Here is a 27,164-nt window from a genome sequence, read left to right on the forward strand (position 1 = left end):
CTCCACTGATTTAGCATTGCACTCCTACGTTAACGCCGGAACAGAGACCAACACATTCTTACTCCCAATTCATGGGGACAAATTATGATGCGTGAGTTACCACTCCTGTCTCAGTTCTGGATGTCCAGGGACAACATATCAATTTACACTCGTTACGTGCATTGCTTCTTTTCAAAGTAAGCTTCCATTTTCACAGCAAATGTAAAGTTTCTGTAAGTTAATTGCAGTATTTTTCAAAATACGTTTAAAATGTTAGTAAAAAGAAACTAACTTACCAACTTTACTAAAGAAACTCAGCCAACAGTTTTTGACAGTACTCTGTTTTTAGCTTTAGCTCTTTAGGTTTAGCCAATAAAAACCTAATGTTACGAACTAAGGTTAGGTGACATACATCACTAGCACAGCATGCTTCACTTACTAGTACACTATGTTGTTATCAAAATAACTTGATTGACTTTTGGTTTGGTTCCACATGGGAAACAAACAGCTGACTTCTGAGTGAAAGTCCAGAGTTTGATGACCCAACCACCTCCACTTCCACCCACCCATGCCGACTTCCTTACTCTGTTTACTAATGTAGTTGCCTAGAGCATCAACAAATGTGCGACCTGGTGAGTCTCTTACGCCCAGGACACATTGCATGTGTGAGCAGAGCATGTCGGCAACCTTGCTGAACTGCTGTGACCCGCTTGCTTGGGGTTTTCACAATAACTGCGTAGTTGCTGCGGGACTGCAACAGAGCTGCCTGCTGTTCTAAAGCTGTGCAAGTCACTGCAATGTCAGTAGCACGGTCCTGCAGATATTTTACAATATAAAGCCTTGTGTCAACAACTGAAGAGATTCTGTCGACACAAATGTTGCCTTTTATTTTTTAACTGAAACGGGAAATGTTGAGTCAAACAGATATATTTGTATGCCTTTATGTCTGTGTCAAATGAAGACATTGAAACTGTAGTCAAAGGTCATATAAAATCAGTATAGTTATCAAAAGACCATTTTCACTGTCTACTTTTGCTGAAAACTGCGTATGCCATTAAAAAAAAAAGCGAGACTCAGTTTCTCTAGATGTGCCCAAGCTGAGCAGCGGCTGAGCAGCGCTGCCTACACCGGCAGTGTGGCTGCACTAACCTGTTAGCAGGGCGCCAAATTAAAAACTACATGTCCTGCAACACATACACATGCTGCCAAAGCAGGCAGTGTGGACTTGGTGTAAGGGTGCCCCTATGTGTAAATATCTAAAGCCGAAGGCCACTAACCAATCGTCAGTATGTGACAAGTTGGGAGTAAGACCGGCTTGGACAGACGGTTTTTGTCTAAATCATCTAAATGGAGCCAGTGGAACCAGAGAGATCTTTTTATTATTTCTTACATTCTTCCTTGTCAAAAACTGCTGCCTACATTATTCACAATGCAACATGCCCAACTGCAGTTCATACAGAGATTGGGGCGTGTTAAACTAGTAGCAGCAAATGTAGCCTCGAGCCGCTAGCCTCAAGCAGAGATGAAGAGCAGGTTATGAGGCCAGATGTTTTGTAGTTTTCAGTTTTCTCCTTCTAACACAGTTTGATTTCCCTCATCTTCTTCTGGAGCCACAAAATGCTTCATATAACTTGTTTTCACATATGCAGTGGTACTCCCCAAGACTTGTAAACAGACTTTGATGTGTAAATCAGTGGAGTATCATATATTGATAATTACTGCTACTATTTTTACTGACCATCCTTTGTGGAGCAGCTTTCCACAAAGATTATCAGCCTGTAAATGTACAACCAAACACTCACATATAGGTTTAAAGGTTCTTTTTTTTGTTGTTGTTGTTTTTTGTTTGTTTGCATATGATGCTTGACAGTAAAGGATAGTTTTATTGCTTAGACAAATGTCTGTGTACTGTATATTTATGCCTGCTAAATGAGTCATTAGTTAGAAGAGTCCACAGCTAATTTGTTGCTGACACAAACACACACAGAGACACACACATACACATGTTCACTGGGTTTTTAGTGACAGAGCCAGAAAATGATAGAGAAAGCTATAAGTTACGGTGGGAAAAAGACAGAGACGTGGTGTGGGAAAATTGTTGTTGAAGACAAACTGCGAGACTGAGAGAGAACTGAAGATTGTGTGAAATCTTTTTGTGTTTGCAAGTATTGATCTAGATTGCAGATCTGGATTGCCTCTTGATGTATGCTCGCAAACAAAGGCACATACACAAGTTACTTTTTCTTGTTTTTTTGCACACACACAAGCATGCACAATTAAAGTCTGACGGAGCCATCTTGGCAACATTTCTGCCGCAAATCAACGAAAGATTTTAAAGATTGATTCATTTTAGGGTGATACCAAAGAGAAGAGTGGGAGATGGAGAAAGAAGGGACAGACAGAAAGGGAAGTGAAATGTAAAAACAACCAGACATTGGATTGTATGAAGGAAGGAGAGTGAAAGACAAAGAAACAGGGAGAAAGTGAGGGAAAGTGGAGAGAAGAAGGAGAGAGGGTGACAAAGCGAGAGGCAGAGTGAGCGAGTGTGGAGGGCATTTAACAGTCCACTCACGTCCCTAACAAAATCTAAGCCCTGAATCTCGGAGCTCAAATCAAATCAAACTGAAATAAAGCCAGAAAGTTTCACACCACCACTAAAAGCAACCCAAACCTTAAAGGATTCCGAGGCTGAGTTTTAGAAAACAAAATTCAGGATTTAATTATAAAGTGCTCAGAACAAAGGGGTTGTGGTGTTGGTGGGGGGATAGCAGCCGAAACAAACTAATCAATCTCCCTCACAACTTCTACACCCAAACACTCTCACTGAGGTTCTGACATCTGCAAAGTACAGAAACACACCAACAACTGACTTACACATTTCTTTCTTGCGATAGCTGAAAATGTGAATTATAAAATTACGAGGCCAGTATTCTTAAAGAAATGAAAATAAGGGAAATGAAGAATACATTTTCACAGTTTTAACCCCTTGTCTCCTTGTTATATGACAAAAAATATGTTAAAATCCAATCAAATGAGACTTTGGATGACTAGCTAGCCACACCTCTTATATAAAATGGCACTAAACTGTTGTTTGCAGCTAGCAAAAAGAGCACTATTGAGAGAGAGAGATGAATAGATGTTTGTTTTGATGTAGAATTTGGATATCTGTGGACAAAAACTTTGTTTTTATTTCCAGAACAATGTGACGAGGTGTAATTCATTCATTTCTCCCTCATCTTTTTTGCATTAATGAAAACAATACCCATCTTGCGTTAGTGCACACAGTAAAAGAAAGGGATTATGATGTAAAAATGCTATGATACTGATTTTTTTATAAACATATATTTGTCATATAACAACAGATAAATGACCATTAACACAGAGACAAGGGGATGAAACTGAAAAATGTATTTTTTTCTTCTCTTCTTTCATTTCTTTAAGAATACTATCATAATCATTTTGTTATACATACTTTCAGCTATCACAAGAAAGAAATGTGTTAGTAAGTTGGTGGTGTGTGTCTGTACTTTGTCACACACTCAAAAGGATATAAAGTGCAAGTAAACAAAAAAAAGAACAGTGCCGCAGAACTCTGTATGCAGCTGCAGCAATGAAGCAAATGACGAGAGGGCAGCACTGTGAGTGGGTAAGAGAGGAAAAGAAAGTAGTATCAATAGTTTTTATTCTAATGAAGATTGGTAAAGAGAGTGTTAAAGATATTTAGAATGTATGTATCAATAACATATTTTTGACATCACTATTGCAAATGTAAAGGATTCTATTTAAGTCCCGCTTGTAATAACACAGCACTCAAATATTCTGTTTCATTGGGAAATATGTCACTGTACAGGAGCTAAAGACGCTCTGACTAATGTTTCAATGTTTTTAAAGAGGAATGCCACCTAAATTAAGATTTCCAATATTTATTTATTTATTTATCTACTTTATGTAGCCTATAGTTGATGATCCATAACCTAGTGGAGAAAAATATCTTGAAATTATATGTATATATTTGTTTGGTTTATGAAGAACCCAGGAAACCATGCCTTCAGGCTGCTTTATTTTTTATTTCTTTTTTATCCTTTAATACTAAATGTAATGTTCTCTTTCTTTTTTTTTATGGGGAAAAACTTAATTCAGTGCATGTAAGACAGATGTAGCTGTTGACAGTGTTCAGGGTGGAGTTGGATTGGATCAGTGCATGTGTAGAATGAATGATATAAAGCTCATTTATCAAGAATGTGCATGTGTGTGAGAGAGAGAGAAACAGTGACAGAGCAAGTTAGTGAGTAAATGAGTCAGTAAGTGTACTAGTGTGTGTGTGTGTGTGTGTGTGTGTGTGTGTGTGTGTGTGTGTGTGTGTGTGTGTGTGTGTGTGTGTGTGTGTGTGTATGTGTGTGTGTGTGTATGTGTGGTGATGATGACAAACAGAGAGGCCACTGTGTCTTTGTTCAGCATCTGGAGACGTTTAAGTCCACTAGGTACAAGGTGTACTTTACCCACACACACATTTTCACAAATTTCTACAAATACCTAGACTGACTTGATCTGATCAAGATGCTGTTTAAAGCCCCAGCTTGAATCTGTCATTACCCAGGGAGTTTATTTTCTTTAGCAATTAATAAAGAGCAACGGCTAGACAAGGACGGATAATATATACAGGGAGAGAATGAAGACGAATACCAGGCGCAAATCTGCACTGTATTTATTTAAAGCGTATATATTTAATTTGTTTGAACCTGCGGGTCATTACCATTTCACTTCAATCATGCAAAGAAATATGTCAGATAAATGGCTTACAAATAAGAAAGGTGGTTTATATATGAGTTTTGATTTTCCTGCATGAAGAACCGTTTTGGCAGCTTCCCAAGAAGAACCCACATGCATGAGAGACGCAAGAGCAGAAAAATGACAATTTGATAGTCCTTAGATGTTTGCATTGAAATCTTTCGCGTGATTATATTTCACTGTTCTAAAGCACTCCCATTGCAGCGTGGCAGTAATGAGAAGTCACTGGTGGGGAAAAAGTCAAGCAACAGAAAACAGCAGCATTGAGCAAATTGCTGCTTTAGGATGAGATGTGAGTGAAATAAGTGGAAAAAAATTGTTCATCTTATTTGAGTCAAAGTTACACACCTGACCGATTTGCCAAATAGCAGCCCAAATAGACGCCTACATCTCATATACGTCTGATCTAATAATTAAATAGGATGGGTTTGAATTGTTGTTGCCCTCATGTTTGTTCTCAAGAGGAAAAGCTTGTGCGGTCAATAACAGCATTATCCAAACAGTCAATTAGATTATCTCAGTGTAGACAAAAAGATGCACCTTTGCTAACCCTTTGAGCTGCATTTAGACACCTTTCATAATATTTATGCCTTTAAACCCTGAGCAAAATGGTTTGATTTATTTCAAAAACATAGGAAAAGATAATGAGCAGTTTGGCAAGTGATGTTCCACAAATTGCAAGAAATTAGTAGATTTAGAACATTTTTTTTTAAAGCTAGGAAAAAATATATAGGGAAAAAAATTGGGAAAAAAGCTATATAATAATTACATATTTAAAATTATGTTATTAAATTATTAGACTTTTTAAGCACTTTTCCCTAGTCTTGTTTACTTTTTTAAACTTTTTTTTTTTTTTTACCAATTTCTTGCTAATTTTGGGTAATTTCCTAATGGTTGCTCAGTGCCTTCTTCCCATGTTTATAAAAGAAAAATCAAGCCAGTTTGCTCAAGGTTCAAAGGGTTACGCATCTTTTAAAATATTCATTTGTGCATATTTTGACAGCTCCTAGTTAATATTTTTCCTATATCCCTAAATATAAAGCAGCTGCGCTTAATGGGCCCACCAAGAGTCACCGCAAACAGGAGTCCAAGTTCTTGGTATAGATGGTTGATTGATTTTGCTCGTTGGCCCGCACAAGAAGCATCCAAACCATGTTCCCGAGCCAGGAAAATCCCTGATGTTGTGTATCGTATATATTGCTGGTCAGTCGGGGCCTTGCCAGCAGGAAATGAAGGTGGTTTGTTGATGGGTGATTCATTTCTTGTCATTCAGATTCATTTACATTCCTCGCAGTTTTGTCCTAATTCATCGTGATTTAGTGGAACACTGAGTCACTTTTTGGCCACGGGCTCGGTGAAACTCTACCTGAGTGGCTGGAGGAAGTCGGGCAGGGACAAATGCACTTTAAATGCAATTTAGTCAATTGAGGGAGTGGATTTTCTTCAAAATGTGATCAATGACAAGCTTTTTTTTAAATATCTGTCATATACAGCCCATTAAAACCTATTAGAAATGAATGCATTTTACATTTTCAGTGGATGGAAGGGAAAACAAAACCACGTACTTAAATCTTCATTCTCTTGTTCTGTCTCATTATTGTTACTGTTGTGACTTGATAATCCTTAATGACAAAATCTGGTTTTTAAGAGCTCATGTCATTCGTATTTTCCCAACAAGGTTTGACAAACCCAAGAATACAGCATCGATGTGTATATTCACCCAGTTAAAGCCTGAATCGACATCAGTGTTCTTGTGCTGCCCTCAGACGTCTCTCACAAGCTTTTAAACCTATGAAATGTGAGCAAATAGTTTTGATCTGTTTTAAAAACATGGGAAATAGCAGTCAGCAACTTAGCATGAAACGTCTTGCAAATTGAAAAAAAATAAAATAGTAAAAGGTGAAGTAAATGACCTGAAAATTATTTCTCAAAAAAATAGAGATTCACGAGAGAATTATCAAATAACTAGGAAAAATATTTTATACATTTAAAAGGAGGTTATAGAGACATATATGTACATTATTATTAGTATTAGTTTTATTTGGCCCTTTTTTCCTGGTAATTTTTCCCCTTATTTTACTTTTTTTAATTTCAGATAATCTTCTTGTAACTTTTTTACTCCAATGTCTTGCAGATTTTTCTGTTATTTCTTGTTAGGTTGTGCATTGCCTTCTTTCCATGATTTTGAAAGAAGTCAATGCTCAGGTTTCAAAGGGTTAAGGTGGTGTTGGTGTTTGATTATGCTGTTTCAAAATAAAGTGCTTTTTTTGTCTGTTAATAATTTATTCACTGCTTTTTTTCTCTCTCTGCAGGCGCGTCCACGCATGCTGCCGTTGTCGACGCTGCGACTTCACGGCTCCCGATTCGTCGGCCCTCCTCGACCATTTTAACTCGGCCCACTGTCACGACTCCTCTCCCTCATTAAGCTCATTGACAACGAACTCCTTACCCACCTCAGTGACGCCTTCGTTAACGCTCTCAGCCAATGGCTGCTCGGCTCCCTCAACTTTAGCCATTAAAGAAGAAAGCAAGGGGGATCTTCGCCTCCTCTACTCCCTTGCACCGCCTGAGGGACGGTTGGCAGAAGGAGGCCGAGAAGAGGTAGGAGGAGTGGTAAAAAGTGAGGGAGGTGAGGAGAAAGACAGAGAGCGGGAGAAAGGCTGGGTCCTTGGGGAGACGAGAGGACTGGGAGAGAGAGGAGGCGAGCAGGCCCACGGGTTACTCTGGGTACCCAAGGAGCGGATGGGGCCAGAAAGAGGAGTAGAAAGAGGAGCAGGAGGTGGGAGTCCTTCTCTTTTCTCCTCCCCTCTCTCACTGTCATTTGTTTCAGCCAATCACGAGGCCTCGCAGCAGAAAAGAGGCGTGGCTTCACCTAGCATGGTTTACCTGGGAGACACCAAGTCGTTTATGGGAGATACCAAGTCGTTTTTGGGAGATGCCAAGCTGTACGGAGGAGGAAGGCCAGGAGGAACCACTGCAGGTGGAGGTGGAGCAGAGAAACGGAGCCAGATGCCTCAGCAGTACGCAGGGGGAGGAGGGAGCGGGGGTGGAGGAGGACAGGAGAAAGGAGGAGCCGCTAAAGAGGAGTCCCAATCCCTATTACGGGTAAGGTGGAACACGTGCACACCCTCCTCCTTCTCTCATTCTGAATTTTCCTGTTTCACATTTGCTTCGCTGCCTCATTCAGCCTAATCTTTCCTCTTTGTCTCATTTACACCCTGATTTTAGCTTTTAACTCTGACTCTGAGTAAAGGCCAGCCAGATCCTACCTGCTGAGAGAATTAGTTGTCAAAGTGCTTCTATTAATACGCCTTCATCTACATTTCCTTTGAATCCGATGTAAGGATTAGACCGCATGCAGAGAGCAGCTACAAGGGGAACTCTAATTCTTCCATCATATTCAGAATACTTATGCAGATTGGCGTTGGCTAGCAAAGTGTGTACGAGCGTCCTGCATGCATGTGAATGTTAATATATCTGTGAGCTGTCGTCCATGCGCTTATGATTCCATGACATCATTTCCTTTCCCAAAAGTTGCACTTATTTTTGTCAAATTAGATTTTAACTCACAACAGTGAGAAACTTGCCGGTTGCTACAGCAACGGGGTGGCAAACTGACAGTTCCCATGGTTACCCCCCCGTCAGTCAGTTCCCTCATGCTACTTTTCAGCCCACAATGCTTTTCACTTCACAGTGATGTCATGGGCTGGTAGGAACAGACTGTGGTTTGCCAGCGCCACAGAGCTTATTGGCTATGATCACATTAGATCAGAATAGACCAAACTGTGTGTGTGTGTGTGTGTGTGTGTGTGTAGTGTCATGGCACTGACATGAGACTATGTAAGTGGTAGTATGAAGTGTGAGAGTGGTGCTCGTGGTGTGTGTAGGCACGGATCAGCGTGTGAGTTGACTGTATGGTTCCTTTGTGTAAGTTGTGGGTCTGTTTCATGCGTGCACACTGTGTGTGTGTGTGTGTGTGTCTGTGTGTGTGAGGTGTTGGCAGTAACTTGGCAGACTGGACTGGGTGGGGCAGCAAGAGGTTTACTCATTATCATGGGTGGGGCAGTGTGTGTCTGTGTGAGAGAGAGAGACTGCATGCGTGAGAGAGAAAGGGAGGAAAATTGAGATGAAGAGACAAAGATAGGGAGAGTCAGATGGAGATTTTTTTTTTTCAATTAACCCCTTAACTGACAGCGTTCCCCTTTCTTCCTCTGTAACAGATGAGTTATACCACATGAATAAGTGATATTTGGAAAAGTTGGTCTTGGTTTCAGTGCTTTCAGGCATTTTGGACAGAGCCAGGTTAGCTGTTTCCAACTGCTTCCAGTCTTTTTGATTTTCGTAGCTAACAGTATCTTGACTCTTGTTACCACGCAGACATGATATTGAATAACCCATTTATATTGCAGTTACGATATTATACATTTTTAAGATATGGTGTGTGTATGAGCACAGAGAAATCAGGTAATTCATCAGGGATGGGAATCAGCAGAGGCTCCACAATACGATATTATCACAATGCATTATTATTGCAATTGTGCACATGTTTTGATGTATTGAAGTGTTTAAAATATTGCACGAGAGTACACTGAGATACATTGAAATTTATTACTTTTTTTTTAACTGCAGATTAACATCTGTTTTAATTATTTATTTTATTTGTTTGTTTTTTAATTTAATCTTAATTTAACAAGATAGTCCCACTGATATTTGAAATGCCTTATTCAAGGAAGTCCTGGCCAAGACAGCTGCATGAAGAATTTCACATAAAATAACAAACCGATTAAGAACATAACAGTAAAACGTTAAAAACAAAAAAAAAAACAAAAAAGACTTAAAACAATCAGCCAGGATGCCCATTGACTCTCCTGGTAGAGTGGGTGCCCCATGTACAAAGGCCATGTCCCTGCCAGCTGCAGGTCTGGATTAGGGTTATTTGTTTTACCATTTTTCTTTTTTTGCTAATTTTTAGATATTTTTTAGTAACTTTTTCATAATTTCTTGCTAATTTGGGGTAATTTCTTGTGAAATCACTGATTGCCTTTTGCTGAGTTTTCAAGGGGTTAAACAATAATTGGCTTTACATCTGATCCATCAATGGCTCACTGAGAGCTGAAGCTCAATTTATACTTTGCATGTCTGCCAGGGTCCATGAGGACTGTATGTGCCAAATGCTTACTGAGACACCCAATGAAGTATAAACCACATCCCAGTGTTGTATGAAACCACTTCCACTGTCTGCGACTTTTTTGGAGTATTTGAGAGCCTTAAGGATTTAATGTGTTTAGTGAGAGACAAAAAGAAGCCAGTGAGTGTATGAAGGTGAGGGGAAGAAAGAGGGAGAGCGGGAGAGAAGAGACAAACAATTTAACAATTTATAAGAGGAGAAGCTGAACATGACTTATTACTTTAATAGCTTCATAATATATGGCCTTTGCTACCATCGTTCTCCCGCTCCCTCCTCTCACTACACAATATTTATTCTCAGTTTCCATGGCGTGCACTGACATGTCTAACAAACACACGAGTATACCACACACACAGACGCACACAGGCTGAGGTTGACTCATCACTGGGCAGGGTAAAAGGGAGGGGCACTAATGCAAAGGATCATCTGAAATAGCTCAGTACACACACACACACAGATATTGACACTTAAGGACACGCACACACACACAGTGACGTTTAGTTCAATTTATATGCAGCCTTTGACGCAACAGGGCAGAGACTGAATTATAAAAGGTGAATCCGCCCAAAATACAAATTGACTCTTTTGTAAATGGCAAGTGAGAAGTAGTGATAGAGGAGGAGGAGGGGGGGCACTGGAGGAAGAGCGATGATGGTAGGATGCAGGGAGTCGGTTAGTGGAGAGGAAGCGAAGGATTAAAAAGAGACAAAAGCAGAAACAAACAGCCAAAGTCTTATTTCTCCTTGTGTGTGTGTGTGTGTGTGTGTGTGTGTGTGTGTGTGTGTGTGTGTGTGTGTGTGTGTGTGTGTGTGTGTGTCTGTGTGTGTCGTTCCTCTGTGCCAGTGTGTGCGGTTCTGCACTTGTGTGTGTCTCCTTTATCCTCACTTGTGCTTTCAATTCTCCTCTGCATCGATCCATCTCTCTCCTTTTTTCTTCTCATTCCTTTTTCTTTCATTTCCCTTCTTTTCCTCAAAGGACAACTCACCTGATATGCAGGGATCGATGCAAACACACCTCGCACACACAACAGCTCTCAGGCATGCACACACACATAAACACAGAGTTTTTTGGGTGTTCCGGTAGGAGCTTTTAACTTTGTAGAGAGAAAATTTTCATCTGAAAGGCCTGATCTGTAATTGCTGCACAGTGTTGCCTTGTTGAGACAGTGTTCCTCTATTGGCTGTGTTTTTTATTGTGAGTTATTATATTGAAGACATTTTCTCAGTGTGAAATGTTGTTTTTTGACATTTTGACTGACTGCATGAGCAGTGGTGGGTAAAGTAATGAAAATCTACACACTCAAGTTCAATTAATACCATGAAAAATAAATCAATTAGGGATAAACAATTACCATTTGAGAAACCTACTACAGGAGGAGTCTTCAAGGTTTTTAAGGACAAGGACCCCTTAGCTCAAAGGGAGATGGAGCAGGGCCCCTTTACTACTTATGCTGTGTAAAACAGTTGCATTTGAGTAATTCTCAAAATAGTTTGGGTGTTCTTGTGTTTGCACTCGCCTGTAGCTGTTAAGTCAGCAGCAGTTGTAGCATGGCATGTGTTAATTTCACCATTTGCACTTTCACTGGTAGTTTCTGAGGTGGACGCTGTGTCAGAGTCTCTCGCTTAAAAAAGGTACAAAACGACCCATTGTGGGTCACAAGAATGCGTGAAATAATTTATCTGTATGTGGAAAAAGTACGTTGTTGTTTGCTGACTGGTTCACTTCGCCATGAACAATAAGTGCTGCACAGTGATTTAATATTAACTAACACACGACTGCACAAGGATTCATTTGTAACAGTTAGCTCATCATGAATGTTGTTGAAATGCTTTCTTTTTTAATGATTATGCCAATTTATCTTTGCTATGTATTTGATTCATGTTTATGTCATTTAGACATATTTTGATTAGAAAATAAATAAATAAAAAAGCAGCCCTGCAGTAACTCATAGGACACCATAGGGGTTGCAGACCTCCTCATGAACACCCAGGTACTGAAGTAAAAAAAAAACCTGGTTAATCCAAAGCTTGGCTAAATATTGGCAATTGAAAAATAGCACAGCCATTTTACAGGGGTCCCTTGACCTCTGACCTCAAGATATCTGAATGAAAATGTGTTATTTATGTAGCCACAAGTCTCCCCTTTTCAGACATGCCAATTTTATGCTGCTGCCATACTTTTTTTTTTTACTGTCATTTAGTAAGAATTGCTTTACCTTGTAAATATGGACTATGGATTTTAAAAAACATGTGATTAAAAAAATGCAAACAGACGATTGAACTATTAACTATCAAAATTAACTGATTAATCTCAATTTTTAAAAAAAACAAAGATTTGATAGCCCTAGTTTTTATCATACCATTAGTGATTGCACATGAAAAAAAATAGTAGCAGTAGTAGAAAAAGTAGTAGCTGATGGTATTTTGCTAACTATGTTTTCACCTACAGTACATAAAACTGACATCAGTGTGCTTGCAGTGATGAGGATTTTTTAAAAGCTGAGATTTCAGTGTTTCTTTTTTAATTACTCTTTTTAGGCTCAGTGAGCACTTCATCATGTAACTGTTGTCTTTTTCTGATTTTGGTATAAAAAGTGTGGCCAGATGTGGTCAGGGACTGACGCTAGAAGCTGCGTCTTATCTCGGTTTTGCTCTGGCATTTTGGCATCTGCAGTGAAGGTGTTCCTTGCACACTCTGCCAGCCTACACTCAATCTCTGCATTTACAGCAGACTAGTTGTAACAAAGGTACAAATTGCAAATGTGGCAAAGTAAAAAGTAGATCACAAGCTTAAAAATATACTTGAATAAAACGTAAAAGTACAGTCAAAACAAAGGATTAAAAAGTACTTGCTCCTTAAATAAAATACTTTTTTCTTTGTTTTTTACTCCTATGTGTTACTTGTAAGGCATTACTACCCCTTCCTGTGTATGAGGCAAGGATAGAAAGCGTGTGAGGTTCGGAGATGAAATTAAAGTAAAAGCTTGGTTAACATTTTAGTTTATAAATGGAATGAGACAGACTTTGAGTAATGGTGGTTTTTCGAGTTAAGTAGGGCTGAGAAAGGTCCGCCTCTGAGCCAAACATATGTGAACACATGTGAATATACCCAAACATATGTGAATCGACCCAAAACTTAGATCATCTAATAAATTCCAGACCGTGTTTTCAAAGGGAATTCCTCCTCAAGGACGGCAGAGAAGAGCAGATAAATGGACGCAAGCAGAGAAAGGAAGAAATTGTGGATGTGACCTTACAAACACAATATAATTGTGTTCATCTTATGTGGTCATAATGCAATGCTGAAATGTGAACCTTCGGGGTTTTAAAAGTCCCATGCGTGACATTCAATTCCATTTGAGTGGAGAGACAGACAGAGAAAATAGAGAGACGCACAGAGAGAGATAAACGGGAATGTGTGCTTTCAGCAGATCAGAGAAGAGTTTCATTAAAGTTTCTCTCGTTTACATTTCTGCCCGACGGAGCTAATTATGTTTAAAAGACACACATACACACACAACACACACTTACACATACACACAGCCGCAGCTGTATTTCCATAAAGTTCTCATTACTTTGCATTCTATTTCCCTTCTTCCCCTCTTTCCCTGCGTAAATTCATGCGTGTCAGCGTACATGTGCATCTATGCGGCTGTGTGCACGCTCCCCTCCGCTTGTGTACTTAATTATGTGCGATGTGTCGGCATTTGCATTTTCTCTGAGTGTGTGCGTGATTGTGTGTGTGTGTTTTGTAAGGAAATTAAAGCATGAATTGAACTTATTTTCCATGCTGATAATTTAACATCACTTTATATCCGCCACAGGAAATTATGGAGCTTATGCTCGAGTGTGTGTGTGTGTGTGTGTGTGTGTGTGTGTGTGTGTGTGTGTGTGTGTGTGTGTGTGTGTGTCTGCGCAGTGTTTTTGTGCTTATTGCCCTTTTAAAGACAAAAAATGGGAAAAAATACTTTGGTGATTTAACTTATAAATTATGTTCCTTAACTGAACTGCTTTGTTATCTGAATATTGTCTTTCTATTTCCTTTCGCCATTATGTTTTGCACTCCTACTATAAACTCTTGAAACCAATCACATTAAATTTCCTTTAATGTAGAAGTGTGTTCTGTACGTTTCCTCTGCAGGCCTTAAAGATATAGACCTTTGTTATTTCTGATGTAAGGTCCCTTGGATCTATAAAAGTGTTCTTGAATAAAATATATAGTAATAAAGCAAGTTGTTTCAAAGGGAAAAGTTGAAAAGTTCAAGAAAAGTTGTTCATGTTTGAGATGAGGGAACTTGGAGTGCTAAAATGCTATCTTATATCCGGGTTTCAGGACTCATTCCTGCAGCAGTCTACGGAGAAGACAAAGCTCAGCTAAAGGCTGTTAGCATAAAGCAAAATGTATTTTCCATCTGACATTCAACAACTGAGTTTCCACTAAAATTGCTAACTTTAGTGAAGAGCACTAATACTGATGACAGAGCGTAACTCCCGTGACACTTGTGAGGTTCCACTAGTTTTCAGGCAACCAGTAGCTTTCAGCGAGTTATCATATCTAACCTGACAGATGCTTGTAAGGGGGGCACAGTTTGATGCATTAGCAGAGTAGTGTATTAAATGTCAGCTATTGAAGTATTAAAATGGTCTGGGGATCATTAAAATGTATTACATGCATTTCATGTGAAGTTCAGGGCCGCAGAAATTGTTTTTGAGAGCCGCCATTGGCCTGCGGGCTGCATTTTGAGAAGCTATGCTATATATATATATATATATATATATATATATATATACAGTCCCTTATGGAAAATGTGAAAAGTGCTGTCTTTATTCTTTGCGATTACTGAAGTGCATTTTGTGTGCGTTTGTGTCGGAAAAAGGGAAGGCACACTGATATTCACTGAAGCGCTCGCTCTCTCTCGCTGTTGCTCTCTCTCTCTCTCTCTCTCTCTCTCTCGACACACACACTCTCAGACAGAGTTGTCTGTTCTGGGCTGTTCAGATTGTTTGTGTAGCAGTCACATTTCCCATCAGGACACAGACTCAAATAAACACAGCCATGCTGGAAAGAAAAAAAGTGTGTGTGTGGTAGCGTGTGTGTGTGTGTGTGTGTGGTAATGTGTCCAACATCCAGGCTGTGTTTAGTGTAACAGAAACATAATCAGACAACCTGTTTGCTCTAATTCTGACCTGTCCATGTGTGTGTGTGTGTGTGTGTGTGTGGAAATACTGGTGGACGAGCTTGTGTGTGAGCATGTGCGTGTCATGTGTGTATCTGCTTGATAGAAGTGTGTATGTGTGTGTGTGTGTGTGTGTGTGTGTGTGTGTGTGTGTGTGTGTGTGTGTCACACACTTATAACCCATGTGTGGCTTTACGCTGTGTGACAGTCCACAGCAGTCTCATTGTCTGCTAGGAATATTATATTTGGCTTGAAAAACAAATTACACCATTTTAACCACATTTAGACCCATTTTGGCTAATCCGGACATGCCACGCTTCCCCACACATATTACAGCTGACAACATGCGTTGCAGGAAGGTGACAGCTTGGCATTTTTGGCTCACACTAATCAAGAATTAGCGTATTTCCTTGACTGTATCTTGGCTCACGGTTTGGATGTTAATCCTCTTTTCAAGTACGCTTTGAATTGTCTGATTGACTGATTCCGACTCGGGATTGAAAAAAACGTAAAATTTGTTCCTTCTCAACCTGCTTGGGAAACTTTTTACCGCATCACACTACTTCCGAAAGTGTAAAGTCAGTCATCAGTCATAGAAAAGTACACTAAATTGACTTTAAAATCCCAGGATTTGGCCATGTGGTTTTTCTTTGGGTTACTTTTTGGCAGCTGGGTGGTGTAGTGATTAGTCATATGTCCCTCAGCTGAAAGCTCAGGCTCAATCCCCTTTGCCTGACATATCTCCCCTGCTGAAGTGTCCTTGAGCAAGACATTGAACCATTATTTGCTCCAGGGCTGCCGCTGGGCAGCTGACCCTGCAGTCTGACCTTCCTGCGGAGCAAGACGAGGAATTCCTCCTTCTGGGATCGGAGGAGTATTAAAAGAGACTTTCCTGCGATTGTCTAAACTTTACTGGCACTCAGTGAATTGTCCCATTTCTAACAAACCACACTAATCTGGCGCCAAAGTAGGAAAAGCCATTAAAAGTATTCAGATATTTTTTTTTGCACAGGTCCCTAGATTAAGTATGATTACACCAAAATCTTGATCTGAAGTGCATTTACTCAAAAATGCGGTGGTTTATAGCTCATAATATCACGTAATGTGATATGATTAGTTTGACTCGAGCCTAACATGCCGTCTCTTCAGATATCTCCTCTTTCCACGGAGCGTTTCATTGGTTCAGACACATGTCGCTTACACACACGGCCTTTTCATTGGTTCAGCCGGGCGCCCATGACACAGATGTTCCACCCTCCCCGCCAGTGAACCAGCCAGGTGTTTTTCATCACGTCGACATGGCAACAGTAAAACACAGTGGTTATTTTAGCTCCTAGCTGTAATTTAGACGTTTACATCAATTACTGTTACAATCAACTTACACACACACTACTGGAAGTGTGTGCGTGTGTGCACATGTGTGTTCTTTTTATATTTCTCAGTTTTTTTTCCTGCTATGGCTTACACACCCGGTCCCACAGTGCTTGTATGTTTCTCTTTGTTGGTCTCTCTCTCTCTCTCTCTCTCTCTCTCTCTCTCTCTCTTCTCGTTCGTTCTTTGTGTAATTTGGGAGCAATTCACTACAGGCTATATGTGTGTGTGGGCATGTGCACGTGTGTGAGCATGTGCACAAGTGCGTGCATATGCGTGTGTGTTCACACATGGAACCAATATTGAGGCCAGATGATCATTTTGCTACAACAAGACCTCTACACGCAACGCTAGCCAGCTACACACACACACACACACACACACACACACACACACACACACACACACACACACACACACACACAGAAATGCATTGGGTACACCGTTCTGGCAGCACTTGTGTAATTAGGAAGCTGATTGGTTAGATTAAATGTCCATCTGACCCCTGACCAATAGTTAATTTGAAAACCCCGCTCGCCTTCCCCTCTCCTCTGTCTCCTGGCTCTCCTGGCTCTCCTTTCTTTCCCTCATCTCTTCTTTAAATCTGAAGTTCTTTCACACAATCAGGCCTTTTGCTTTGGTAATAGTGACTGATGTAATTTGACAAACGAGAGAAAAGAAGCCAGAGAGAATGAATAGCTTATAGAAAACCGCTTCCAGTAAATGACTGAAAGTAGATTGACAAATGACTACAAATGACTTTTTTTCAGTTTTTATCCATCAGTGTATCCAGGCCATTTAATTTCAAAATGTCCTGCTTAGCGGAAACACCTAATGAAGAATAATGTACATCTGTTTAACATATCAGTATCGGTTTCTTATTTTCCTCTGTCTTCATCCGTTGCTCATTCTCTCCTGTACATTAGGCCTGGTTCACAGGAAAAAAAACGTTTGAACTCAGTAGAAGGATGCATCTCGTATCATTAAGACTTCGGGGGAGGGCTAAAACACAGCTGTGAATTGTGTCACAGCGTGCATGGTAAAAACAAAAAGGTACTTGCAAGGTACTTGAGTTAGTACTTACAAAGACAAAACAATGAAACATGATAAGAGGTCCACTTATTCAAACCTGCACTCCTACCTGCATTTTATTTGCTGACAGTTGCCAATCCTTCCTTGTGACACATCAAACATATTAAGTGTGTTTTGAATTTTGGCCAAGGTTGGTGTCGGGCCGCCCCCTTAAAGTCAGAGATTCAAATCAGCAGACCCCACAGTTGGCTGAGATTCCTTTTAAGTTGAAACAATTCAAGTTTATTCATATTCATATTTATTCACGTCTAATCATATATAGCACATTAGAGTTGACCAAAGTGATGTACAAGTTAAAGTAAAAGGGACACAAATAGCAGTTAAAATTCAAATTACACAATTACAACAATAAATAGTCACAGAAATGACAAAGCAATGCTATGTGCACACAAATATAAAACACAATAAAACTGGAAAAAAAATGACATACTTAAAGGGGAACATTTCATTGAAAACCTGTTAATCCAAAGCTTTGGAACAGCATGGATCATGGGAAAGGTTGTGCAGTGGTTGTTTGTTTATCTGTTTGTTTTTGTTTTCATTCAGTTAGTATTTAGTGTACTTCAGGGCATGTTTTGGTCCTCAGATTTAGCTGCAGAATGAGTGTTTCTTGCTCTCACGCCTCTTTTCGACATAGACAGCTTTAGACCCAGACCCAAGGTGAGTCTGATTTGGAGGAGGCTGCCCAGAGGAAGAGAGGCTTTACATGGTTAGGCTCAGAGATAACATTATAATCTGCCTTCTACTTAAAACTGCTGAATTTACAGCTCACAGCAACTAAATTCACTGCACTCTCTGGCTTTTGTTGGATAACCAGTGGCCGTCAAAAATGTTATTGGATGTTTCAAATGCATTGTTAGCATAATTAGCATGTTAACTACATTACGTTTATGTCACTGTTACAACAAACGCCCCACTGAACCCTGTTCAAATGTTCAAAATCCATATAGGAAAAATACAACAAATATTTGTATTGAACAGCCAAATCTGATTCGACTGATATGATTCTGATTTGGGTACAGCCCTAGAAAGATGTGAATCTTCATTCAATCATTTTTTAATAAAAAAATCTAAATGTTCAGTACACACATTCAGATTCACATCACATAAGCATACACACAAGCACTCTCAAACGTGTGCAGGATGTGCACACACACAGGCTCAACCAGTCGTTTTGACACTTTAATCCACTTCACTTTAGGACTAGTCACACCTTTCTTTGGTGCGTGTGTGTGTGTGTGTGTGTGTGTGTGTGTGTGTGTGTGCATGCGTGTGACAGAGAGAGAGAGAGACAAAGAGAAAGACAGTGAGAAAGTGTGTGTGTGTGTTTGTGAGCAAGCAATGCCATGGCAACCTTGGCGGTCCAAGGCCCTCTTGGCAAGGTAGCAAGATGGCCCTGGGCACGTGCGCGTGCAGCAGACTGTGCCGTCCCTGTGTGTGTGTGTGTGTGTGTGTGTGTGTGTGTGTGTGTGTGTGTGTGTGTGTGTGTGTGTGTGTGTGTGTGTGTGTGTGTGTGTGTCTGTCTGTGTGTGCGCCTGTGAGAGGAATGCAAAGTGGAGATTTTCACTTTTAACTTCTCTCAGTGGAAACACACACCCACCCTCAAACTTATAATACACTGACACACACTCACAGTGCCATGCATACTTGATTTGGGGTGAAAGCTCGAAAAGGATACATCATTTTTTTCCCTCTTCCTCTGTCTGTCTCTCCCCGAACTCCTGCTTTTCCCTCTGTCTGTCTCCCCCTCTGTTGTCCCCTGCGAGCTCTTCACTCATTAGGAATTCTCCACTAGTGTGTGCATGCGTGTGTGTGTCTCTGCGTGTGTGTGTTTATGAATTCTGCTCCACTGGCATGATGCATCTTGTATACTAGATTTCCCTGAAGACCATTTCTCTTTTGTTCTCACCCTCGCTCACTCTCTCTCTCTCTCGATCTGTCTGTACAGCACAACAGGACCCGACACAGCTCAGCACAGCTTCAGCTGTTCAGGACTTGTATGCTCCCAGTGTGTATATCGACGTGTATTGTGTTCCTGTGGTCCCGCGTAGCTCAGAGGATAGAGCCAAAGCTGAAGACATTATAGTCCAGTTGTGCTGTGAGAGCCGTGTTTTTGTTCTGTCTTTACAGCTTAGAAGTTTTGATGAGAGCCATAGAGAGAATGAGTTTGCACAACTTGCATTTTGGGCTCCATGCCACTACGTCTCTAGTACATCAATGCATGCAGAAATACATCACATTTTCTCACAAGTCTGACTCAGACTCTTCATGATAAGTGGCAGTAATTTGAGGCTTTACGTCTGTGTTTACTCAAAATGAAGCCTGAAAGATGCAAGTTTTAATGTGGAAGTTGGGATTTCTAGGAACAAAATGACAAAGTGTATACAACTCTATGGAAACTGTGACAGATGAGCAGAAACCTTTTCAGAAGCTGGAAGAACTGGTGACACTGATGGAACGAAAAATAACAGACACAAAGCCATATGAGCCCCTTTAATTTTGCTCCATATCAAATAACAAAACCCTCTAATAATTATATTAAGTGTATTGTTAAATGTGAGATCAAGGCCTGTTTTGCAGTGGTAAACAAGAAAAGTTAACCCAGTAGAGCCTGGAACTCCAGCAGCCAAGCAGCAGCTCTGGATAATGGCAGCCATTCTATACAGTTCTGTTGCAGCAGATGCAGCGCAGCTTTCAAAGACATCGTAGAAGCTTATAAAATTTGTCTCTCGTCTGTTCTTAACGGAGTCACAGCGTGTTACACGGAGCAGATTGAGTTCTCTAAAAGGCGCCCGAAGGTTTCGTGAAATATAGATACAACGCCATTATGAGGATAAATGTAACAACAATAAACATGATTAAAATGAAACAAAAAAGAAATTATTGATGTAGCTCAAGGAAAAGTGAGAGGTTAAAGTTTAAATAGTTAATTTTTAATTTTGAAGCTCACAGTGAATATTAATTGAACATAATTATAGTATGCATTATAGTATGTTTTTATTCAAGCATATTCGCAGTAGTGAGAGGGGATTTTATTGAGAGGAGACGCACAAATGGAGACATTACTTTGTGCTGGGAAATATCGGTTCAAAAATTTTGAGTAATTTGCGTCTTGCGGTATGTGTATTTGCATGGTGTGTATGTGTGCACTGTTACTTGAAGTGCGTCATAGCTGCAGATGTTTGGCTTCTGAGGTTGTGCAGACACACACACGCAAACACACACATTCTCTCTGACACAAACATTCACACAGTCAGGTCCCCTAGTCCCATCTATCCTGTTCCTTAATAGACCAGGTGCAGCCAAACAATGGGTGTGTGCACGCATGCCCCTGTGACCGTGTGTGTTTGTGTGTGTCACTCTCAGCTACTGCTGTGTTCACATGTCCTTGAGCATTTTTTTTCCCCAAATTGTCTTCACGATTTTTGCTGCATAAACATCCATCTGGATACAGTGTATAAAGGAAGATTCACTCACACAGTGTCTATCAATGTGCAGTCTGTTTCCCATCAGAGAAAAACACAGCAAACAGAGCCTCATGTGTCCATTCGCACCAGATCAACAGGATTACAACACTGTTATCTCGTCTCAGAAATGTTGGGACCGTGATCCATCTTTCTATCTGTAACAAAATATTCTTCCGTTATTTTAAGCCAAGTCTGATAGGATCCACTTTCAGTCTTACGCTTATTCCTGTATTTTGGGGTTCAGGTCACTGAGATAACCAAACCCATTTTAGAGAGAAAATCCTCTCTGAAAGTGGATCCATGTTGTTCCTTTGATCTAACACAGCTCACTGATTAAGAACATCTCTCTCTCTCTCTCTCTCTCTCTCTCTCTCTCTCTCTCTCTCTCTCTCAAAGCCACAGACCTGAGAGACACTGCTCTAATGTGTGATGCTACCGAGAGACGTGAAAACAGAATAAAATAATTAAATAATAGTCTGGCAAAAAAATAGTGGTGTAATAGTGGAGTTTCAATCATCTTTTAAAAGTATTCTTGATCTTAAAGAAATATTCCACTGCTGGCAAGACGGTCCTTTTCATAAAACTTGGCTGTCTATGCTATAGAAAGATGCAAATACTTTTCAAATTGGTGCTACATTAACAGAGAAAATGGGCTGTGGTATTTGCTTTTACTCAAGAGTTAGAAAACCTACAGCTACCAGAATGCACTGCACCACACTGGACCAATAAAAGTTTTCCACTGGTGGGTGACATAATGCAGACTTGGCTGAAACAATATAGCGGCCAGTGGGTATCAAATGATCTCAAATTACATATAAACAATGCATCAAAATGTATTTCTGAAGAAATTTTAGGTGAGAAACAGGTGATACAGTAACACAGGGTTTACCGTTTTATCTGAGTGTGGTTTGAGTTTGAGAGAGGGGATGGGTCTTTCTCTTGATTTGCTTCTATACTCTTTGTGTTCGTGGTGGCCGGCACACAAAAATGTAACAGTACAATCTGTAGTTTGAGCAACAGGCTGAGAGAATTAAAAAAAAGAAATAGAAATGAGCAGGATGGTTTAGCCCTCAAATTAAAAGTAAAATGATTCAGACTGGGGAATTGTTGTTTATTTTAAGTATACATGAGGTGCACAAAACGGAATGAACGAGCTGCTGCAACTGGCCCCTGGCCTCCTGTCATTTTGCAAATGTGGCCCCAAAGTACAGCAAGTTGAGTATCCCTGGTCAAGGCTCTGGTTAGGTGCAGGGAAGTTTACCACAGTTAATTTACACAAACAACCTGCAATGTAAAGATAAAAAGCTGGTTGAAAATCTGTAAAGTATCCCTTTAAAGGATAATTCCAGTTTATTACTACTGGGATCCTTTTTTAAATACATTTGGACACCAAGTAAATTCACTGAGACATTTCCTTATAAAGTATTTGAAAGGAGATTTTTGAATTTTCTGAATCATGTATGGTCTACATACATTTTTTGCCAGCAGTTTTGCTCTTCACTGCCTTTGATGGTGCATTGCTGCCTTTTTTGCCATTAACAGCTGTCGATTGGTGGAATGGTGCCACATCAATGGGAAGATGTGAAACAAGCATGATACAAAAAACAGGGACCCACTTGTAAAAACATAGCTGCATAGCGCGACTAGTGGTCAGAAACTCCACATGGTACCTCTCATCACTGATTGCACTTCCATTGTGGTTCGACATTCAAATTTGAAATGAACCACAAATTTGACAATGCTGCATCGTAAACAGCTTAACTCTGTGTTCATGCTGTGTACAGTTAAAAGTTACACACAAGCGCACACATATATGTACGTAAGAAAAAGTATGACTCACACCTTGCAAACAGATGAACATATGTAAAAGATCACCATTATTTAAAGCCCCCTATTTGCAGATCAACCAGGAAACAAGTGTTACATTACCTCGAGACCACCGAGAGAGTGAGCGGTAGACAGAGGAAGAAAGAGAGAGAAAGAAAGGAGAGCCAGAGAGACAAGAATAAGAAAGAGAAAGAGCAGAGAGAGACGACAAAGACAGGAAGATGAGAGACAAGACGGCAGGGTAGAGAGAAATGAAGGCAGACTGAGAGAGAAAGGGGAGCAGCTGCCAAGCTCTGAGTGGGGTTAAGCATCACCACAAGTACAACCTAATAAGGTCTGAAAGTGTGCACACACACACACACACACACACACACACACACTGTATACACAGACTTGGCCAGTTTTCAAAATCAGTGTTTCTGCAGTAAGCAACAGTAAGCAGTTACTCACATCTGCCTCCAGATCCTTCAAAGCCGAACACTGTCGTGATGCATAATGCTTTCTTTTCCTCCTTTTTTTCCACGCTGTTCTGACAAAATAAAACATCTTTATTATTACCATAAATCTGTAGTCTTGAGCAAATATTTTTTTTCTTTAGAGACTTTTTTGTTAGTTTATACTCTCTTACAACTAAGTACCAGTGTCCATTCTGTGTCTGGTGAAATTTCTGGCCTGCAGTTGCAATATCCAAGAGTGGAAATGGTTATAACTCCATTTAGATTGTACCCAAAGTCACACATTGGAGGTCACAGGATGTGTTACAACATCAGCAGGTATCCTGTCTGATGTGCTTTGGTATGTTAGGCTGCTATCTAGTAAGCTGCACTAGAGCTGGAGATTGCTATCTCTGCATATAGTGTGTGTGCTCTGTATTTTCTACTCTAGTCTCTGTAGACTGTTCTGGAAATCTGTAGTTGTGTGTTGCTTTCTTTCCCCTTATTTTTGAATTTCTTACTAAAAGAACATGGTAGTAATCTAAAAAAAAGATTGCAGTCTGCACTACATCATATTGTGTGTGCATTTCTCAGACATAAAACATGACTTGTGACTGATTGTAAGATATGAGAGAATGGTTAAAGTCCTCCAATTTATGGCAGACATTGTTGAGCTAGTCCAACTGAACAAAGCTTATTTGTATTATTTATGGCGACCATCACCTGAGTATGAACTACACACCAAAACGTAATTGTGAGTATGCTTTCAGTAGTTTGTTTTTTGCTTAAGGTCCCAGAGACAGGTGTTGTTTACAGTGTGTCTGTCCACACAAGTCACAGAAAAGAATTTCAAGAGACAATTTTCCCCAAAATGCATATTTTTTCCTCTTACCTATAGTGCTATTTACCAATCAGTTTCGGTGTTAGTTGTTGGAGATATTGGCTGTAAAGATGTCTGCCTCCTCTCCAGTATAATGGAACTAGATGGCGCTCAGCTTGTGGTGCTCAAAGAGACAAAAAAAAACAACAACTTTGAAAACACAACAGCAATGTCTTTTTCCAGAAATCATGACCTGGTTACTGAAGATAACCAGCAGACCTTATGTGAGCACTTTGATGCAGGAACTATTTACAACATAAATTATGTTGTAAATATTCTATAGTTATGTTACATAACTACACCTGCCAACAGTATCACCTCGCAGATGGAAGCATGCATCTACTGCTAGCTCACCTTGCACCACAGAGCTAGCTAATGTGGAAGCTCAGCCTTGGAGGATGGTATCAATGTTTACATCTTACGCTGTTGTGAGAAAATAGTTCCTTGATAAAAGATCTGTGGATTATCTTTAGTAACAGGGTCATGATTTCTGGAAATAGACGTTGCTGTTAAGTTTTTCAAATATATTTTCTTTTGTGCTTTGAGCACCACAAGTCAAGTAGTATCTAGTTTCATTATACTGGAGAGAAGGCGGACGTCTCTACGGCCGAGATCTCCAACACCTAGCAACTCGCAAGTGTACTTGTAAACAGCACCACAGGTGAGAGGAAATTAGTATTTTTGACTTTGGGAGAAACTGTCTCTTAAAGAGACACTGTCTTGCAGTTTTAACGGCATACTTGACGTCATCTGGTTTTTCTGACATTGTAAACCTTTGCCAGACCTTGGTTTAGTTGCAGCATTACAATTTTTGTTGTTCAACTTTTGTAAACTTTTCAATTTTAGCATCATCATCTGCTGAAATATATAATCTTCCCAAGAACTGGAGACTTGAGGAGGAAGAATGTGTATCTCTGACTTCTCCAAATCCCCCTTTTTAGTACTTCCAACACTTAAGTTGAAACCTAAACTGTACTCTCTCCATAATTAGGTACAAATCAGATTTTCTGGTCCGAGCAAGAAGAAGTGATCTAGTATTGTGGCCAAATGCAAGAGAAAACTCTAGTGAGACACTGTTATTAGGCGATTCTTAATCTATTTAAAACCCTTTAATGCTGTAATGTGCAAGTTTTTAGGTTACACTTTCACCACTTCTGTATTTGTGTGTGTTTTAGCAAAACAAATAAAAGTAATTATACAGATAGTTATTAGCCAAAGGTTAGAATGAAAGATTTTGATGATATAGGTGAGCTGATAAGAAGGTCTGACACACAGGATTTTCATGTTTGCATGTAATCCAAGCGTCCATGCGCTATTTTTCTTGGACAGATGGCTCCTGAATGTTAGGGGGCCGCAGCGCTGCGACTTGGACAGCAACAACACTGTGGACGGTCTAAACAAACTTTGCGAGCTAAGTAATAGCTGTTGAGTCCCCAGCAAGCACTAAGTGAGGAATGAATGTTGACATCGCTGCTTGCGACGCAGCCCTCCTAAGTAACATAAGAAGCCAAGATGAAAATCGTCAACTCCCACAGTATTCAGACAATAAAAATTAAATCACACATACACACAGACACAGACACACACACACAAACTAGAGTAGAAAACTCCTGCTCGCTCCGTCCTCCTCCCCCCGAGGCTGGGGAAAAGCGAAGGAGCTTTGCAAAATGAAATGAATAATGGGAGGATGGAGAGATAGGGGATAACTTTGTGTCCCTCCTCTCTCACTGAGTGGTTATCACTTTCTCTCACTGAGTGCCCATTCTCTCTCTCTCCATCTCTCTCCTCCTCTCTCTGTCTCCCCTTCTCTGCTGAAGGGAGATTAAAAGCTGATAGGAGATTGCAAAGACATGTTGCACTCCTGTTCTGACACACACACATGCATACAGATGGTAACATTAGCTCTTGTATAGCTGGGAGCTCTTGATGTAAAACACATGTTCTTGCCTCGGCAGTGTGTGCCGGTGTGTCTACGGCTGTTTAAACCAACTTTATCGCTCCATCAGTTCAGAGACAAGGAACGATTCATTCAGAGAGAGAGAGAGAGAGAGTAATGGGGTGGAGGGTAGGAGGGAGGAGTGTGGAGTGTGTGGGTTTTTGTGTGTGTGTGTGTGTGTGTGTGTGTGTGTGTGTGTATTTAGCAGACAGTGATTGACAGAATTTCTCCATTTCTCCCTTCAGTATTAATCAAACCTTTGGAATGTCAAACACACTGATATTCAGGCTATGGATTATCCCAAAAATCCACAGTGTCATTTAAATATGATACGTTTTTTTTGGGGGGGGGGGGTTCTTTTAATGATAGATGACATTGGCTCCTATGTGAAGCAAATGAGGTCATTTTAAAATAGTATCTCCATTTCATAGCTTGTCCACTAGAGAGAGCACTGATAGTAGCTTATATATCCAGTATATATGCCCAGTATGTATCTTTTTCACTATAAACTTATAATATAAGAATAATAATCCAAGGGATCTGTATCAAAATTGATTTTTCATTTTGTGTAAATGTTAAATAAGTTAGCGCCGGGTTGATGTATCTGAGATGAATTGTGCCTCGCCTGGAAAATAGACTAGATCAGACAGCAGCAGGAGCCGTCAACAAAACACAGCAGTCAAGTCTGGCAGTTGCCGGCTAAGATGCTTTATTTCCTGCAGTCTTCAAAGAATGTACACAGAGTCACAGAAGTATTTACATCCTGTTAGATTAATCTGTGGGCTGCCTGTTGTTTGCAGACCACCCTTACAACTAATCAAAGTTCAGTCATGTATTTTAAAATATGCAACAGTTAGAAGAGCAGTCATTACCATTGAAACACCTGAGTCACAGACTCAACTTCTATTTATAAAATAAATGAATGAATAATAATAATAACATCGCACTGCCGTAAATAAAAAGAGAATCTAGATCAAAAGGTTATAACGTAGTGCAAGTAAACCCTTTGAAACCTGGAACGACATC

General features: G+C 40.0%; 1 protein-coding gene across 6 annotated transcripts in view; it reads left to right on the plus strand.

Annotated features, from left to right (window-relative positions):
- trps1 (trichorhinophalangeal syndrome I) overlaps positions 1-27,164 on the plus strand; it is a 157,368-nt gene that overhangs the window by 81,403 nt on the left and 48,801 nt on the right. For all 6 annotated transcript variants that reach the window (XM_088090194.1, XM_088090195.1, XM_088090193.1 and 3 more), the window contains exon 9: positions 7,080-7,872. In XM_088090194.1, coding sequence (XP_087946320.1) covers positions 7,080-7,872 — 793 coding nt within the window. The remainder of the gene's footprint in view (positions 1-7,079; positions 7,873-27,164) is intronic.

The sequence above is a fragment of the Plectropomus leopardus genome, chromosome 17 (genome assembly GCF_026936395.1).
Source record: "Plectropomus leopardus strain MGB_pleo_1.0 chromosome 17, ASM2693639v1, whole genome shotgun sequence".
In the NCBI taxonomy this organism is placed as follows: Eukaryota; Metazoa; Chordata; class Actinopteri; order Perciformes; family Serranidae; genus Plectropomus; species Plectropomus leopardus.